This window comes from Mustela erminea, chromosome 9 (genome assembly GCF_009829155.1).
Source record: "Mustela erminea isolate mMusErm1 chromosome 9, mMusErm1.Pri, whole genome shotgun sequence".
Taxonomy (NCBI): Eukaryota; Metazoa; Chordata; class Mammalia; order Carnivora; family Mustelidae; genus Mustela; species Mustela erminea.
Genome location: NC_045622.1, coordinates 59,242,266 through 59,262,050, shown reverse-complemented (window position 1 = coordinate 59,262,050; position 19,785 = coordinate 59,242,266). Strand labels below are relative to the sequence as shown.

At 37.2% G+C, this 19,785-nt stretch overlaps 3 protein-coding genes across 3 annotated transcripts; 2 read left to right on the top strand and 1 right to left on the bottom strand.

Moving 5' to 3' along the window:
• The first annotated feature begins 1,354 nt into the window (after nt 1–1,354).
• On the top strand, nt 1,355–2,335 carry LOC116599777 (olfactory receptor 51G1-like). Its single transcript, XM_032359754.1, has one exon. The coding sequence runs from the start codon at nt 1,355–1,357 to the stop codon at nt 2,333–2,335; it is 981 nt and encodes a 326-aa protein (XP_032215645.1).
• Nucleotides 2,336–12,798: 10,463 nt separating this feature from the next.
• Nucleotides 12,799–13,758, top strand: LOC116598141 (olfactory receptor 51L1-like). The gene has a single exon (XM_032356455.1). The coding sequence runs from the start codon at nt 12,799–12,801 to the stop codon at nt 13,756–13,758; it is 960 nt and encodes a 319-aa protein (XP_032212346.1).
• Nucleotides 13,759–18,507: 4,749 nt separating this feature from the next.
• Nucleotides 18,508–19,440, bottom strand: LOC116599776 (olfactory receptor 51G2-like). The gene has a single exon (XM_032359752.1). It carries the CDS (start codon nt 19,438–19,440, stop codon nt 18,508–18,510), a length of 933 nt encoding a protein of 310 aa, XP_032215643.1.
• Between the last annotated feature and the right edge of the window lie 345 nt (nt 19,441–19,785).

The following is a 19,785-nucleotide window of genomic DNA, read 5'->3' as shown; positions in this document are numbered from 1 at the left end:
TCTATATTCTATTGTGAGATAGGGTTTATTAACTTTGTTACTGAAATACATTCAAACTGAATGAACAAAGAAGCAAAAACAAGAAAATCAGGAGGTTGTCACCAGGCTGGATCACAGTCTAAGGATGTCAGGGATCCTAACTTCATTCCAAGGCCATAGGGACAGTTAGGCTAAGATTGGTGGTATTTTTCCTCCTTCTGTCAGGGATGGCCCAAAGCTATGTGTAGATAGGAGCATTAGAAAAGGAGCTGCAGGGGCTCAGTGGGTTAAGCCGCTGCCTTTGGCTCAGGTCATGATCTCGGGGTCCCGGGATCGAGTCCCGCATCGGGCTCTCTGCTCAGCGGGGAGCCTGCTTGCCCCCCCCCCCCCCGCCTCTCTGCCTACTTGTGATCTCTGTCTGTCAAATAAATAAATAAAACCTTTAAAAAAAAAAAAGAAAGAAAAGGAGCTGCAAGTTGCAATGACACCAAAAAGGTGGCTCCAGGATCAACAAGGATGATGTAGTTCACAATTCAATTGCATCAATGGAAAAAATGTTAACAATTCAATTAAGTAAAATCCTGGCCTGGCTGCAGTTTAAGTACACGTAGATGAACCTTGGTAGACAATATGAAATGGAAACCAAGCTCCAAATACCTGTGATTGAGTAAGTGAGGATAAGTTCTATTTACTCTTGGATGGGGTTCTGGTTCCCATTTAAACCAGTTTGAGGACTCATTTATTTCACTCTCTAATTGTTAATCACATTGCTGCATATACAATGTTTTTGAAGTATCCATTTATATCTCATGATATGATTTGATGTATCTTATGGACTCTTTTCTATTAGAGATAGCCAACTCTATACATTTATTGCCTATGCTTTTTCTGACATTCCTTCTAAATTATTTCCATCCAGTTTCCTTGTCAGAGGAAAATGAATGCTTAACATGAAGAGGTCTTGGCAAATATCCTTGCTTAACATCATACACAAAATGAATGACAAGTAAATGGTGACTCTAAAAGTAGATAGAAACAAACCAACTTATAAAAATATCAGTAGGAGATAGGAGAATATATTACAAATTTAGGGAAGGGAAGAGTATCCTGTGAATGACTCAAAATCCAGAATCAATGGAATAAAAGGTTGACAGAAAACTACATGACCATAATACACATAAAGAATTAAAAAGTAATATATTAAAAGATGATGGTGTCTTTGGATAATTTTAAAAATCATTTTACAAACTATACAGATACTGCCTCTACAAAGAATAAGAGGAAAAAAAAAACTAATGTAGAAACATAACTTGCTATCTTCTTAATGTTGTGTGTTTCTCTTCCTTCTAGGAGACCACATTCTTATGGTAGGAAAATGGCTACTTGGGACACCCTTTTAACCGGTTCTAACTCCAGTACTAAACAGTTTGTTTCATTCTACCTCACTGGGATTCCTGGCTATGAGAATGTTAATCACTTTATTTCCATCCCTTTTTGTGTGTGCTACCTGATTGGGATAGTGGGCAACTGTATAATCCTTCACATCATCCACACAGATAAGAGTCTCCACGAGCCCATGTACTATTTCCTGGCCATGCTGTCCCTCACTGACATGGGCATGTCATTCTCCACCTTGCCCACAGTATTAAAAATCTTATGGTTTGATGCTAGGGAGATTGAGGTGAATGCTTGTGTGGCACAGATGTATTTTATTCATACATTTTCTCTGATGGAGTCAGCTGTGCTTCTAGCCATGGCTTTTGACCGGTATGTTGCCATTTGTGATCCTTTGAGGTACTGCAGCAAACTCACTCCACAACGCATTATCTATATAGGGGTCTTCATTATAATCAGATGCTCCACTGTCCTCCCTGTTATTCTTGTTCGTATTCCCACATTTCCCTTCTGTCACTCCCATGTTCTCTCCCACTCTTTCTGCTTACATCAAGAAGTCATCCAGTTGGCCTGTGCTGACATCTCTTTCAACATTCTATATGGCTTGTTTGTTGTTGCATTTTATTGGGGTGTAGATTCTCTAGGGATCTTGTTATCTTATGCTTTCATCCTCCATTCTGTGCTAGGCATTGCATCCCAGAGAGGGAAGCTCAAAGCCCTCAATACGTGTGCTTCCCACATTTGTGCTGTGCTCGTTCTGTATGTGCCCATGATAGGGCTATCCTTAGTGCATCGCTTTGCAAAACACTCCTCTCCCATTGTCCACATAACCATGGCCAATATTTACCTGTTAGTTCCACCAGTACTTAACCCAGTCATTTATAGCATCAAGACAAAGCAGATTCGCCAAGGCTTCCTAAGGATATTAGCGCCCAAAAGGGTTGGACTTGCTCACAATTAGAAGGGATAAGATCCTCTATTATTCTGACCATTGTATCCATAACCTTCATTCTGAAGAAAACCAGCTTAGAATTTTTTGAACATATTTGGTATATAGTAAGTGCATGATAGTTAATAAATTCTACGTATCTCTATAAGGAAAATATTGTAATTGTGTCTTTCATTACTTCCCAGCTTTAAAGCATCTCAAAATCCTGATACAAAGAGGTTTAGTAAGAGGAAATTCATTTCAACCAAAACATTTGTGGAGATACTTTTTGTTCAGGTTTGGAGAGAAGCCCAATCTCCCATGTTAAAACTAAGACTTACAGAATTTAATATTGCAAAGGTAACAGAGGTAATATGTAGTAAACTGGGCACTGGTAACTAGGAACATTTTCTTTCAAATGAAACAAAGTAGACCTCATTCTTCAGATTTTGAGCCAAATCATAATAAAATGGATGTTTCAGTTTAGATATAGAATAAATAATTTCTTTGTCTGCTTTACTTCTGTTGGAATGAATGTCGGAAAAAAAACTTGGGCAATGAATGCATTGGGTTAGATTTCACAAGACCAATCAACACTTCACACTCACAGGGCTGTATATTCATGCTGAGAATAAATATATCAACCCCCCCTGGTCAGTGTACACTCATATGAGGAAAAATGTCTTCAGAACTTTAGGCAAAATAGAGTAAGAGAGATGCCAAAAACTTCCCAAGACTCTTGCTGTCTCATCTAATTCCCTAGGAAAGAAGAGAAAACAAATTTCCAAATTGAAGCTTAAAGTGTACACTCTAATGGGACAATGGAAATGCATCTGAAGTAATGAAAGAGCATTCAAACAGAATCTAAACTAATTATTTTTCACTCTAGTACCATAAAGATAATGAAACTCTGAATGCTGGTATTTTCTTGCATCTGCTGTCTGCTGTGTGTCTTATCTTCTCTCAGTGCCCACTTTTGTAACTGATGTATTTAGGAAAACTAAATATGCAGTGATTAATCTGAAGTTTTCTTTCTTACACTTCTCTGAGGTAACCCCCAATTTTGAAAAAAGAATTACGCCTGATTAATAAAAAAATGGACATCAGATTTCTTGTAAGAAAACAATGAAGAAAAATGACATATTAAAAATTCAACACTTAATAAAATCCAGATAGTGATAGTCCTGGTGATCCACGCAGAGATGGTAAGGGATAGAGATGTATACACGCATCTGAAATAGATATTTCTCTTTCAGATTAATTAAGAATTTGTTAGGAAACAGACGCCACACTCAAACTGGATAATTTCAAGAATTTGATAAAAGGGTCAGGATTCATTGAAAATATGTTGGCAAGATTTAGGAAAATGAGGAAGGTTTATATTTATAACTATATCTATATCTATATTTGTATTTATAGTATTCTGGATGAGAAGTTTGTTACCATCACTAGTCCCATTGAGGCAAAGGAAAAAGAATTTACCCAAATTTAGAAAAGGCATCGTGTGGAGAAGGACACTTGACATCCACTCCCTCTTTCTGTAGAAAGAGGCAACCATTGTGAGGGGTTGGTGGGCTTCCAGAAGAGTTAACACCTCAACTGTATGTTCTTCTGTATTCCTGTTTTCAGCTTCCATCACTGACTAAGTCAAACCAGAAGCCAGAGATTGAAAGGAGCTATTCATGCAATTCATTATGGTCAGGACAGAAAGCAGAGTAGATTTGGGAAATAGAATGAGCATGCCCTTGTCACAGAAACCATTTTGCCTTTCATTTTTATATCCACTCTCAGGCTTGTGAACCTAGATAGTACTCTACCCATAGCTCTAAATGTGAATATTTGCCCATCACATTTTCCTCATCATAGTGAATCATTCAAAATTGAACTTATGACTTAAGGTTGTCAAAAATGTTGGCAGTGGAAAACAAAATTATTTTCTTATTTTTTCCACTGTGTATCTGAGGAATATATATAGACCATACAGAAAAAAAGTATGGATGCAATGACTATTGAAAACACTTTAATTTGGGAATCCTTGATTATATCAAACTTACATGATACCAAAGTGATTTAAGTTAAAGAAACTAAAGTGTAAGGAGAATTATGAAGCATCCAGTGCCAGTAAAGGCAGTAAGTTTAGATCATTTGTCTGGCAATTCCTCAATACGTTTGGAGATGGAACTGTGAGCGTTTTCCTATTGTTACAGTATAAATAATCTCACATTTTCATAGTCTATCAGTGCATGATAAATTTCTTTAGTAATTGAGTACTTTTTCTGTAGGAAGACTATTACTTATACTGAGGGCATCAATTTCTGAAAAAGCCAGTTCTCAATTGAAAGTAGTAAATGCAGCAGTGACTGAAGATTACTGAGTCACTGTGACATATGTGCAATAGAAGACACCCGAGTTCAGTGAACACATGATAAAAGTTGTCAGATGTTTTTGTTTGTTTGTTTTCAATTTTCTTTCTTTCTTTTTTTTTATTTTGTTTGTTCTTTCTTTCTCTTTTTTTTTCTTTCTTTCTCTTAAATTTCACTTAGTTAACATACAGTGCAATACTGGTTTCAGGAGTAGAATTTGGGGATTCATCACTTACATATAATACTCAGTGCTCCTCACAACAAATGCCCTCCTTAATACCCATCACCTAATTAGTCCATCCTCCTACCCACCTCCATCTATCAACCCTGTTTGTTCACTATCATTAGGAGTCTATTATGTCTTGTTTCCTTCTCTACTTTTTTTTCTTTCCCCCCTTCCCATATGTTATCTGTTTTCTTTCCTAAATTCCACACGAGTGAGATCATATGGTATTTGTCTTTCTCTGACGGACTTACTTCACTTAGCATAATACACTACCTCCATCCATGTTATTGCAAATGGCAAGATTTCATTCTTTTTGATGACTGAATAATATTCCAATATATATATATTATATATCATACACACACACACACACACACACACACACATGCACATATACCACATCATCATTATCCATTCATCAGTTGATGGACATTTGGGCTTTCTCCATAGCTGGCTGTTGTTGATAATGCTGCTGCAAACATCAGGGTATATATAGCACTTTATTGTATCCTTTGGGTAAATGCTTACTAGAGCAATTCCTGGATAGTAGGATTGTGCTATTTTTAACTTTTTGAAGAACCTCCAAACTCTTCTCCAGAATGGCTGCACTGGTTTGCATTCCTACCAGCAGTGCAAGAGCGTTCCCTTTTCTCTGTATCCTCACCAATACTTGTTGTTTATTGTATTTTTTAATTTTAGCTATTCTGACAGATGTAGGGTGGTACCTCATAGCGCTTTTAATTTGTATTTACCTGATGATGAGTGATGCCAAGCATTTTTTCACGTGTTGGTTAGCCACCTGGATGTCTTCTTTGGAAAACTATCTATTCATGCCTTTCATACATTTTGAATTTATTTTTGTATATGGTGTAAGAAAGTGGTCCAGTTTCATTCCTCTGCAGTTGCTGCCTAGTTTCCCAACTCCATTTGATGAAAATACTGTCTTTTTTCCATTGGACATCCTTTCTTGCTTTGTCAAATATTAGTTGACTCTAGAGTTGTGGGACCATTCTGGGTTCTCAATTATGTTCCATTGATCTAAGTGTCTGTTTTCGTGCCATTACTATACTGTCTTGATGATTACAGCTTTGTGACATAGCTTGAAATCTGGAATCATGATGCCTCTATTTTTGTTTTCTTCTTTCAGAAATGCTTTGGGTATTTGGGGTCTTTTGGCATTCCACACAAATTTTAGGATTGTTTATTCCAGCTCTGTGAAAAATGCTGGTGTGATTTTGATAAAGACTACACTGAATGTGTAGATTACTTTGGGCAGCATAGACATTTTGGCAATATTTTTTTCTACCAATCTATGAGCATGGAATGTTTTTCTACTTATTTGTGCCTCTTCATTTACTTTCATAAGTGTTCTATGGTCTTCAGAGTACAGATTTTTTGCCGCTTTAGGTAAGGTTTATTTGTAGGTATCTTACTGTTTTTGGTGCATTGCAAATGGAATCGATTTCTTTTCCTGCTGCTTAGTAATTGTTGTATAGGTATTTCTGCACGTTGATTTTATATCCTACAACGTTGCTAAATTCTGGGAGAAGTTCTAGAATTTTTGTGGTGGAGCTTTCAGGTTTTCTACATAGAATAGCATGTTGTCTGCAAATAGTGAAAGATTGAAGCTTCTTTCCCAATTTAGATGCATTTTATTTCCTTTTGTTTTCTGATTTCTGAGCCTAGGATTTCCAATACTATGTTAAATGGTAATTGTGAGAGTGGAAATCCTTGTTTTGTTCCTGAAAATAGGGGAAAGGCTCTCAGTTTTTCCTCACTGAGGATAATATTAGCTGTGGGTCCTTCAAACATGGCATGATGTTCAGGTATGTTCCATCCATCCCAACTTTGTTGATTTTTTTTAAATTATTTCTTTTCAGTGTAACAGTATTCATTGTTTTTGCACCACACCCAGTGCTCCATGCAATCCGTGCCCTCTCTAATATCCACCACCTGGTACTCCAACCTCCGACCTCCAACCCCTTCAAAACCTTCAGATAGTTTTTCAAAGTCCATAGTCTCTCATTGTTCACCTCCCCTTCCAATTTCACCCAACTCCCTTCTCCTCTCCATCTCCCCTTGTCCTCCATGCTATTTGTTATGCTCCACAAATAAGTGAAACCATATGATAATTGCCTCTCTCTGCTTGACTTATTTCACTCAGAATAATCTCTTTCAGTCCCGTCCATGTTGCTACAAAAGTTGGGTATTCATCCTTTCTGATGGAGGCATAATCCTCCATAGTGTATATGGATCACATCTTCCTTATCCATTTGTTCGTTGAAGGGCTTCTTGGTTCTTTCCACAGTTTGGCGACCGTGGCTATTGCTGCTATAAACATTGGGGCACGGATGGCCCTTCTTTTCACTACATCTGTATCTTTGGGGTAAATACCCAAGAGTGCAATTACAGGGTCATAGGGAAGCTCTAGTTTTAATTTCTTGAGGAATCTCCACACTGTTCTCCAAAGTGGCTGCACCAACTTGCATTCCCACCAACAGTGTAAGAGGGTTCCCCTTTCTCCACATCCTCTCTAACACATGTTGTTTCCTGTCTTGCTAATTTTGGCCATTCTAACTGGTGTAAGGTGGTATCTCAGTGTGGTTTTAATTTGAATCTCCCTGATGGCTAGTGATGATGAACATTTTTTTTATGTGTCTGATAGCTATTTGTATGTCTTCATTGGAGAAGTGTCTGTTCATATCTTCTGCCCATTTTTTGATATGATTGTCTGTTTTGTGTGTTGAGTTTGAGGAGTTCTTTATAGATCCTGGATATCAACCTTTTGTTTGTACTGTCATTTGCAAATATCTTCTCCCATTCCCTGGGTTGCCTCTTTGTTTTGTTGACTGTTTCCTTTGCTGTGCAGAAGCTTTTGATCTTGATGAAGTCCCAAAAGTTCATCTTCACTTTTGTTTCTTTTGCCTTTGGAGACATATCTTGAAAGAAGTTGCTGTGGCTGATATCAAAGAAGTTGCTGCCTATGTTCTCCTCTAGGATTCTGATGGATTCCTGTCTCACGTTGAGGTCTTTTATCCATTTTGAGTTTATCCTTGTGTATGGTGTAAGAGAATGGTTGAATTTCATTCTTCTACATATCAAGAAAAGATGCTGTATTTTGTTGAATGCTTCTTCCTCATCTATTGACAGGATCCTATGGCTCTTTTTTCTTATTAATGTAGTGTATCATGATGTTTTATTTGTTAATGTTGAACTACCCCTTTAGCCAGTGATAAATCCTACTAGATTATGGTGAATAATTCTTAAATTCTCAAGTACTTTCTCAAGAACTCTTGAATTTGATTTTCTAGGTTTTTTTGTTTTTGTTTTTGCTTTTTTATAATTTTTGCATCTATGTTCATCTGGGATTTTGGCCTGTAAGTCTCCTTTTTACTGGACCTTGATTTTGGAATCAAGGTAATGCTGGCATTCAAGAATGAGCTTGGAAGTTTTCCTTCCATTTCTATATTTTGAAACACTATGAGGATAATAGGTATTAACTCTTCTTTAAATGTCTGGTAGAAACCCCTGGGAATCAATATGGTCGTAGATTTTTTTTTGCTGGGAGATGCTAGCCATTATAATTACACCAATATTGCCAAAATCAATGCCAGAGTTGGAGAAATTCATAGAAGACCACATTTTTAGAAGTAGTTTCTGTACCAAACAGGGCTGACATTACAATTGCAACATCCACCTAATTATAGATTTCTGATTATTCAGTAGTGCACATGCCACCCTGTTGTTTCTCAATCCCAAATAGAGATTCAGGAGTCAGTATTGTTGACAAAGAGAGAGTTTTAAAAGTTAAGTAAAAGCTTCTCCTTTAGACATATTAAACATTTTAATCTGTGTCATTAGGAAGAATTCAATGGCACAGTGAAGAAAATACCACCAGGCAATCAGATCTAAGTGATAATATTGGTTTTATTGTTTTATATGTGGTTTTAAATAAAGATTTTATTTTTTATAGTGGTTTTAGGTTCACAGAAAAATTGAGTGAAAGGAAGACACATTTCCATATACCCACTGTTGTGTGATTTTGAGGGAAGCAGATCACATAAAGGAATCTCATTTTTATGCAGTGTATAATAATAGTACTGAACTAATGTCACTTCCAGCTCTTATGGCACACACTCTAGGTCCATACCCTGTTCCAGTATTTAACAAGGTCCTCTCATTGGCTATATTGTAACCAAACACCTTTACTGACCCATCGTATTCTGGATACAAACTAATATTTCATCTCGTGTTGCACTGCCTCATTTGTTCCAGACATTGAAGCAGAAAGCCTTAAAGAATCTCAATAGGATTCTTGCCCCCGTATTCCTAAACTGCCATCCCTGTAGATAAAAACAATTTGACAGAATTGTGCTTCAGAATAAAGGAGATCCTGTGGGTGAAATACTTAGCCTAGAGCTGCAGCCTGAGTGCTGGAGAGAAACCACACTGAACTGGCAGCACTGACAGGGTTACACACACTGTGCTGCATTTATCCTGGGGTTTCCTGTCTCAAAGGACTGGAGGAAGACTTATCTGATCCTTCTTGCTCTGAGAATTAGAATGGTCTCTAATGACAAGAGGTACTATTCTGCCAGGTATGTGAGGACTAGCGACAATGAAAGCGGGAGGTAAGAGGAAAACACATAGGGGGACCTGAGAGACAAAAGAGAGGAGGGTGGACACCCAGAGTGTGAGGAGGAGAACCAGGAGACTGTTCTGGAAGGAAGAGGTTCTCAGTTCATCACAGGACATAATTTTCACCAAAATACCTTCATTGTTCATGCTCATTCTTATAGCATTCAGGCCAGCCTCAGTCAGACTTTTCAGATTGGAATTGCCTGAGATCCCCTAGATCTTTATGGTAGGTGGTGTCTATGTCCCTGGGCAGGATGTGATGTTTACATGGGGGTGACAATTTATTTTTCTGACATGACAGAATGGAGACTCCACAGTGATTGAGATTGTATCAGATCACCTTCAAAGACTCCAAGAATCCCAAATATCAGTGCTTTTGATATGACATTAATTGTGACTCACAAATCTAAACCCCAAATTATAACTCCTTTCAGTCTTTGAGTTTATAAACTAAGTCCTCAAACACCATCCTCCTCCTCAGAGGAATGGTAGAAGACATCACAAGGCCATGTGAATGAAGTTTACATTACAGGATCAGAAGTAGTAGGAGTTGGGCAGTCAAAATGAAGCCATGTCAAAATACAAGGAGTTGTGGGATAATAGGCAAGGCAGATCCTAGTGAATACATGGAATATGGTGCATATGTGTTGTTGTGGCAACTTCAGAATACTAACATGGCTGCTCAGATTCCAAGCTCATGGTAGTCCCAAATCTCATTGCTTTTCTTCAAGAGACTTCCCATTTTATCCTGAAATGTATCTTTTTTTTTTTCCTCAAATTGGCAATGAATAGAATGAAAAGTATATAAGTAAAGCTCTCAAAATTACCAGAAGAATTTGGGGGTAGAGTAAAAGAGCATGAAGCAGTTTATACCTATGGCAATACTGAATTTTTCACTAGATGACACAGAGATGAATCTGATATCTTTCACTTCACTCAGCTGACCTAGGTCACTTTTGTGAGATGCCCACTCAGGGGTTTCCTCTCTGGAAGGATACTCCAGAGTCTCCTCATATCTTACTTCCTTCCATTACACTTCAAAGAAATATTGTTGTTGTCATTGTTGTCTTCATCATTATCACCATTATTTTATGTTCATTATATGTAAGGCTCTAGGCTAAGTATTTCACCCACAGGATCTCCTTTATTCTGAAGCACAATTCTGTCAAATTGTTTTTATCTACAGTTCACAGATGAGGATACTTTGCTACAGGGGAAAATCAGCAATTTGTCCCACTTAAAAAGTGAGGAAGCCTTGGAACCAGAATATTCCCGACGTGGATAGGTTTGTAGAAGCAGAGGGAGAGTCTGAATGAGGGGAATGGTGGACAATTGTTTCCTAAAACCTCAATAGAAAGTCATGGAGATGATAAAGCTGCTTCAGACTGGCCTCCAGCTCAGGTATCTTCCAGTTTTAAATTAAACTTCAAGTTCACCTCTTCATGGCAGAGGGAGAGAGCCACAATAAAATTGGAGAATGGTCTGAACTAACTAAGCAGCGAGTTAAAAAGAAGGCATATTTCTACATTTGGATTAAGGATGAGATTTGGAAAATAATCAACGTTAAAAAGGAGTAATATTGGAAAATCTGAGCATTGAAGGTAACCAGTGGAAGTATAGAATGACAGAAAGGAAGGTAAGGGAGACAATCCCAGGGTAAGAGAAGCAAGAATTGGGGGTGGTCATTAGCCACACAGATTTAAATATATAGGAGGACCATAGGCAACAGGTCTTACAATATGTGACACGTTCGAATGTAATGTGAATAGTCAGAGACTGAATTATCTCTGGCATTTACTTATTTGATTTCTTGATAATGGTTCTTCCATTTCCTAGAAAATTATGGTTAGTAATCATTCCAGTAAAAACTGCTGAATTCAGGTTTTATCTGTGTGGAGCTAGAGAAGATTGAAAGAGATTTTAAGTTCCCAAGGAACAAAGTAGACTTTACAAAACAGAAAAAGGCCAATTTATTCATTTGAAAAGGGAAATACCCTGTCCCCTGGATTGTAAATTCTCAAAACAGCATTTTGGTGAGCAGGAATTCTTGGCAAGCGATGGGCAAGTGAGATTTTGAGATGTGTTTTCCTTCCTTACTTCAGAGATGTGTTTCTGGACCACAGTAGAAATACTGGAATCTTTTGGGAGAAAATATATTTTCTCTTTTGTTCTGAGTAGGAAAGATTTAATATCAAGGTTAGATGGTTTTTTTGAACATTATAATTTTTGTTATCCTATTTTCCCTTGTTTTTGCTTTGAAGCATGGGTTTCTACTCTATCTTTCCTTATAGTACCTATTTTGTGTGTGTGTGTGTGTGTGTGTGTGTGTGTGAAAGGTATCAGTCTCTAAATGACTGATCAGATCTGAAACTGAAGAGAAAGAAGGTTTTGAATTTTTAAAGTCAGAGTCAGACACAGTTATGTTTTGCTTAAATCGTATATTTTCTTACAATAAGAACATTACATATAAAATTTCATATTTCATTATTATAATTTTTAAATTCAAAATGGGAGGTCGGGGTACCAGGTGGTGGGTATTATAGAGGTCACGGATTGCATGAAGCACTGGGTGTGGTGAAAAAATAATGATACTGTTATGCTGAAAATAAATAAATGAAAAAAAATTGTTTTATATAACTCTATTTCACCTTATATTTAGCTCCTAGCAATGCTAGTCCAGCACCAGGCCTGTAGCTTTAATTACACAATGAAAGATATATGTTAGTAAGATCTCTGCTTATGTTAATAAGTACTGCTGACCCATACTTGCTTGAATCCTGTAAAGATACCTCACATGGTGTTCTAGTACTTATTGAAAAAGCTGTGTTGTTTAGGCAGAATAAGGCATCATATGTAAATCACTGAAGGAGTCATTAAAAAAAAAAAAAGACAAATGTTAAGAAAATTCTGGAAGAAAATTATAAATGAAAGATGTTAGCTAGAAATATTTAATGTGTGTTTGGTGCCTTAGAAGTGTCCTTAGAAGAAGATCGTCTGTATGTAGACAGGATGTCAATAGGTCTTCATTTGAGAAGCAGGAAGAAAAGTCCTTGTGGTAATAAAGTAAATGTTTTACTTAACTTGCCATTCCCAGCAATGCAATGAAAAAAGACAGAGCAAAAATGTGGAGATGAATGGACGAGTATTTACAGAAAGTGCTGAAGTTTCACTGTTTTGTTTTGCTTTCCAGGCTCAGATGCTGATCTCATCATTGCCCTCCCCACTGGAGTGGGATCCTGAAACTGGGTGGTGATTTAACAGCGAGCTCCATGGCAAACATAAACTCCAGTAATACCTTGTCCTCCACATTCTATCTCACAGGTATCCCCGGCTATGAGGAATTTCACCACTGGATATCCATCCCATTCTGCGTCCTCTACCTTGTTGGAATAATGGGCAACTGCACCATCCTGCATATTGTTCGGACGGACCCCAGGCTCCACGAGCCCATGTACTACTTCCTGGCCATGCTCTCCCTCACTGACATGGGCATGTCCATGCCCACAATGATATCACTCTTCAGGGTGTTGTGGTCCATTTCCAGGGAAATCCAGTTCAATATCTGTGTGGTCCAAATGTTTCTTATTCACACTTTCTCCTTCACAGAATCATCTGTGCTCTTGGCCATGGCCTTTGACCGCTATGTGGCTATCTGCCACCCTCTACGATATGCTACCATTCTCACACCAAGACTTATTGCTAAAATTGGAATTGCAGCTCTGCTTAGGAGTGCCTTTGCCATGATTCCACTTCTGGCCCGGCTGGCCTTCTTTCCTTTCTGCCACTCCCACACCCTTTCTCATTCCTATTGTCTACACCAGGACATGATTCGCCTTGCCTGTGCTGACACCAAGTTTAATGTTATATATGGATTGGTTTTGATCACTGTGCTGTGGGGCATGGACTCTCTGGGTATTTTTGTGTCTTATATGTACATCCTTCAGTCAATATTAAGAATTGCATCACGTGAAGGGAGGCTTAAGGCTCTTAACACATGTGCATCCCACATCTGTGCTGTACTCATCTTATATGTGCCTATGATTGGGCTCTCTATCGTCCATCGTTTTGCCAAACACTCCTCCCCACTCATCCATATCTTCATGGCTCACGTCTACTTATTGGTCCCACCTGTGCTCAATCCAATCATCTATAGTGTGAAGACCAAACAGATCCGCCAAGGAGTCCTCCATATACTTTTCCCCACAAAAGTCAGTTCTACTGTGATGTAGACATGTCCCAAAACAATAATAACATCAACAAAATGACTTAAACACATACTGATTTTTGTATTCTAGGTATGTTAGCATCATAGTTGCCAATAAAAGAGTAAATAGCAGAAATAAAGGCAACAGAGCATCACGAGAAGGTCCTAAAGGAGGCAGTTCATGTCTACTAGACCATACAGCTTGACTTAATGTGTTCTTTACAAATTCCCTTTAAATATGAATATTTTGGAGCAGAGTGTGTTAGAAATCATTTCCATCTATTCCCTTCAATTTTTAATCCCGACCACTTGCAAGATGAGCATTTACCTATTAATTTTCATGAAATATATTAAACCCATGTATCTTTGTTTCCTGATACTCTGTGTTGTCAGAGAATTTAATATTACCTTTCTTGTTTTATCAGTGTCTTTGTATATCTACTTTTTCTTTCTTTCTTAACAATGGGAAAAATCTTATCTTGACATAAGAGCATATTAGGACTTGAAGCAGAAGTTATCAATCTTCATAGGGCATCAGCATCATCTTTTAAAAGTTTATACACATATTCTGCCCTTTCTGAGGTTATTTTGTTTCTTTTATATTAATTTTTATATTGTGCTAGTCATCATATTATATTTAGTTTCCTTAGCAATAGAAAGGGCCAGGGCTAGTGAGTACAGCAACAAAGACAGGTAATGAAATTTTTATAACTAGTTTTTGAAAGATAAAACTCAAGGAGAAGGGAGTTGAGAGAAATTGGAGGGGGAGATGAACCATGAGAGACTGTGGACTCTGAGAAACAAACTGAGGGTTTTGGAGGAGAGTGGGGTGGAAGGTAGGGTGAGCCTGGTGGTGGGTATTACTAAGGACACGTATTGCGTGGAGCACTGGGTGTGATGCATAAATGATGAATTCTGGAACACTGAAAAGAAATAAAAAAAAAAAACTCAAACAGGTATTCCTAGTGCTGGCTTTCCTTAGTCTTCCATGGTGGAATAAATATCTTTGGCTTTATTTGGAATCCTTAAGACTTTTATTTCCATAGATCTATTTCCCTTATCAAGTGACCCGCCTGAGCAGGCACTGCAATCGATTTGTTATTCCCACAATGATTTAGCACAGATTCCCAATTTCTTTTTGCAATTTATAGAGAAGAATAAGAGAAGGAGATGCTATTGGTTTACCTAAGTTTCTTTTTTTAATTATTATTATGTTGTGTTAGTTACCATACAGTACATCGTTTTTGATGTAGGGTTCCATGATTCATTGTTTACATATAACACCTAGTGCTCCAAGCAATACATGTCCTCCTTAATGCCCACCACTTCACTAACCCATTCTCCCACCTTCTCCCCTCTGAAACTATGGTCCATAGTCTCTCATGGTTCTTCTCCCCCTCTGATTTCATTCCCCTTCATTTTTTCCTTCTTTCTCCCAATGTCCTCCATGCTATTCCTTATGTTCCACAAATAAGTGAAACCATATGATAATTGTCTTTCTCTGCTTGACTTGTTTCACTTAGTATAATACCCTCCGGTTCCATCCATGCTGTACAAAAGTTGGGTATTTATCCTTTTTAATGTTTGAATAATATTCCATTGTATATATGGACCACATCTTCTTTATCCATTTGTCTGTTGAAGGGCATCTCAGCTTCTTCTGTGCTTTGACTATTGTGGACATTGCTGCTATGAACAATGGGGTGCATGTGGCCCTTTTTTCACTACATCTGTATCTTTGGGGTAAATATACAGTAGGGCAATTGCTGGATATTTGGATAATTGGTCATTTGGATAATTGCTTGGTCACAGAGTAGCTCTATTCTTGTTTTTTTTTTTTTTAAGGAATCTCCACACCGTTTTCCAAAGTGGCTATACCAACTTGCATTCCCACCAACAGTATGAGAGTGTTCCCCTTTCTCCACATCCTCTCCAAAATTTATTGTTTCTTGTCTTGTCAATTTTTGCCATTCTAACTGGTATAAAGTGGTATTTCAATGTGGTTTTGTTTTGCATTTCCCTGATGGCTAATGATGTTAAGCATTTTTTCATGTTTCAATTAAAGTTCATGGGAAACTCCAATAATGTTCTTTCCTTTGATCATTTCTGTTACTATATATGATCCCAATCCCAAGACATAGCTCCCAATGGTCAAGTGATAATTGTTCATGTGTATGGATAAACCACCTTAATTAGGAACAGAGTATATAAAACTATCATTACTAGCCATGATTTTTAGTGTCAATTATACATGAACAGACCAAAGAAATATACACATTATTAATTAAGAGGAGTCTACTTTATAAGTTTACTTGAGGGAAAAACAACAATTGACTTATTAAATGTTGATGAGTCAGACAAGTGACAATTTATTGCAGTGGTTAGAGAATACAAGTAAGATGAGATTATTCCTTTCATGAAGACAAATAATTATGATGCTTTTCAGTGGTTATAGATATAAAACAGTGCAGTTTATCTTCATATATATTTTTATTTTCAGGTTAATTATATTTGTACCTTTAGGTACTCCTTGAATCTGAAGTCACATACACTCTTAATTCAAAGTGTTTTAATAAATCACCTATTTTATTAATTTTATGTTTTAAAGACTTTGTTTATTCTTTTTTATATATTTATTTGAGAGTGAGAGAATATGTGTATGAGGGGGTATGGGACAGAGGGAAGGGAAAGAATTTCAAGCAGACTCCATGCTAAGCATGGAGTGGAGGCAAGACTGGATCTTATAATCCTGAGATTATGACTTAAGCCATAACCAAGAGTCCCATCCTTAACTCACTGAGACACTCAGGAACCCTAGTAAGTTACCTATTTTAATTCATCAATCTGAAATTATCATGAAATCCTTCTATTGAAACCCATGAATATCTCATCCACCAAATTTAAGAAATTATTAAGTATCAGTCAGAAAACACTGGATAATATAAAAGTATGCTGCATTTTCCACCAAGAAACATTCCAGGCAGAGTTCAACAATATGATATTCATTTAGAATGTTCCTATGTGCCAAATATAGGTCTCAGCCTCACCTTTGCTGTTGATCTCACAGAGTCATGTCTAATCACAAATATCCTGTAGTTACAAGAGATAAATCAACAATGCAACTGCTTTTCCCTATGGTCCTTAAGATTATGTAATTTATTCCTTGTTTAGATATGACATTGATTTTTTTGTCTAATTTGTAGATTACGTCACAAATAATGTGGGACTATATATTTATTTCTTGATTCTTTTAATATATATTTTGTAAATCACATTAATGCTGGAATTCTTATTGGTATGGATACTCAGTGAAAGATACATGTTAATGAAAGAGATACATATTCTACAGTAAAAAAAAAAAAAAATAAAAAAATAAAAAAAAAGATAAGAAAGAAAAAGAAAAACATTACCAGGGTAAGATAAGGACATTGAGTTCAAAAAATAAAAAGTTCTGGAATGATAAAAAAGATGAAAATGACAAATGACAAATAAAAATGACCATGTCAGAAAATCTCCATTGGCTTTCCAGAGTGTCTAGACAGAATGTATGGGGTTGGCATTAGATTGTTTACAGGCACACGTGAGACAATGAGTTAAATTTACAAGACCTTACTTTACCTTACAACCATTTAAAATTACCATGAATTTCCTGTCATATCCAGAAATCTTTGTAAGTATAATGTTGTACAAATCTGTTGGTTTTTTTCCTCAGTAAATACAGGAAAGTTATAGAAATCAGCAATTTCTCATTAAGGTATCAGCATTTCTCATGAGATGAGAAATATATAAGCCCCTGTAGCCTGTGGGAAGTTATAGTACTGGCTCATGAGGATCTCCTTCTTATTCTTGCCAGAATATGCTGCAAATGCAACTCACATGAGGGAGTTATTTCTCGTTCTTGCCGTTATTTTAACGGCGAGCTTTAAGGTTTAAGGTTTTTACTCTTTGAAGGTAAAAACTATTTAAAGTGAGTACTGTTCAAATAAATGTATCTTCCCTGTAAAAAACTTCTCAGCAGCACACTCCCCAATTGATACTGAGTCAATAGCCTATTTTTACTTAAGTTTAGTTACATAATTTCATGAATCAGGAGAATGCTAATTAGCAAATAAAAATATAAGATAAGAGGTAGTACCTAGCATACAATGACAAAAATTCATTTCAGATTTTTAGTCTGTTTTTTAACTTCTGGCCTAGATTTCTAGGCTTTATATGTGTGCCTATCATTAGATGTCAAAGTGGTTGAGTCAGTGCATGGTAAAGTAGGATAATACATTGTAAAGTAATATCTAAATATAAAACTTTCACAAGTGAAAGCTGAGAAAGTTATATAATTTCAAAGGTATCTTGGAAAAAGTCATGGAAGAGACATTCATGGAAGATATCATCAGAAGTTACATTGCAGAATGCATGGGGTCAGATGAAAACATGGCCTCTACTGGATGCCTTATGATTTGCACTCTACATCTTCCAACTAATCTGCTGGTTTCCATGGATATTGGGGCTCTCTGACAACATAGATGACTGAGAACTCACCTTTTATTTATATGATTATTTTTCATCTATCTGCACTGAGTTACTTGAGGGAAATGAAAAGCCAAAAGATACTGTTAGTACCTTAAAAAACTTCCAGAAGACTGAAAGATAAATATGTCCATGGAGATTGTGAACATAAGAATATTTATCCAAGATATATGTTTCCTCTGCTCAAGTTAGAAGCTGATTTCATAAGGATTATTCTAAAAATATATAAGTGACCCTAAAGCACTCTCTGCTATAATCTTAAGAGATTACCCAGAATACGGGTGCGTATCTCCTGGGTTTTAACACAGTATACAACAGGGTTGAGAACAGGAGGAATCAGCAGGTATACATAACCCATAATAATGTGCACCAGGGGTGGAACATGTTTCCCAAAGCGATGGATAATGGATACCCCCATCATAGGGACATAGACCAGCAGCACAGCACAAATGTGGGAGACACAAGTGTTAAGGGCCTTGAATTGTTCTTCCTGGGAGGCAATGCTTAGCACAGTGATCAGAATCTTCACATAAGAGAGGAGAATGAGTACAGAGTCTACTCCAAAGGTGATGAGAATGATGATGAGGCCATAGATGCTATTTATTCGGTGGTCAGAACAGGAGAGCTTAATGATATCCGGATGCAGGCAGTAGGAGTGGGAAAGCACATTAGCCTTACAAAACCTGAGTCGCTTAATGAGAAAGGGTCCTGGAAAGATGACAACCACAGCCCGTAGCAGAAGCCCTACACCTATCTTGGCGATGGTGGAATCAGTCAAAATAGTAGTGTACCTCAGTGGGTTGGAGATGGCCACATAGCGGTCAAAAGCCATGGTGAGGAGGATGCCTGACTCCATTAGGGAAAACACATGAATGAAGAACATCTGGATGAGGCAGGCATCAAAGTCTATTTCACGAACATTAAGCCAGAAAAGTTTGAGTAGTGTGGGCAGGGTGGCAGCACAGAGTCCCAGGTCTGTAGCAGCCAACATGGAGAGAAAAAGGTACATGGGTGCATGAAGTGACTGTTCTACCCGAATAACCACCAAGATGGTGATGTTCCCCATTAGGGCAATCAGGTAGAGGGCACAAAACAAGATGGAAATCACTGGATGTGAGTCTTCCAGACCAGGGAAACCACTCAGCAGAAAGGGTCTGTAGGTACTACCATTGAAAAAGACCATGACGTGTAGTTTGGAGTAATCAATAGTCTTTGTATCCAGAGTAAACCAGTCAGGATTAGCACACCATCAACATGAGCCTTATGTCACAAAGCTGACATTCTGTGGATATGCCGTTGACTATATAAATTCCGTTCACCACCTATTCAAAGCTGTAATCAAAGAGAAACATGCAGGCACTAGTGAACTTTCAGATAAGAGCTCATAATAAGAAACTTGTATCAGTATGTATTTTCCCCAAATAATAAGACATGAAATATTGTGTAAAAACATAGTCTCTAATTTTTTCTAACATTTCTAATATAAAGTGTGGTATGGTTTCTAGCATAGAGCAACCTGAAACTTGTT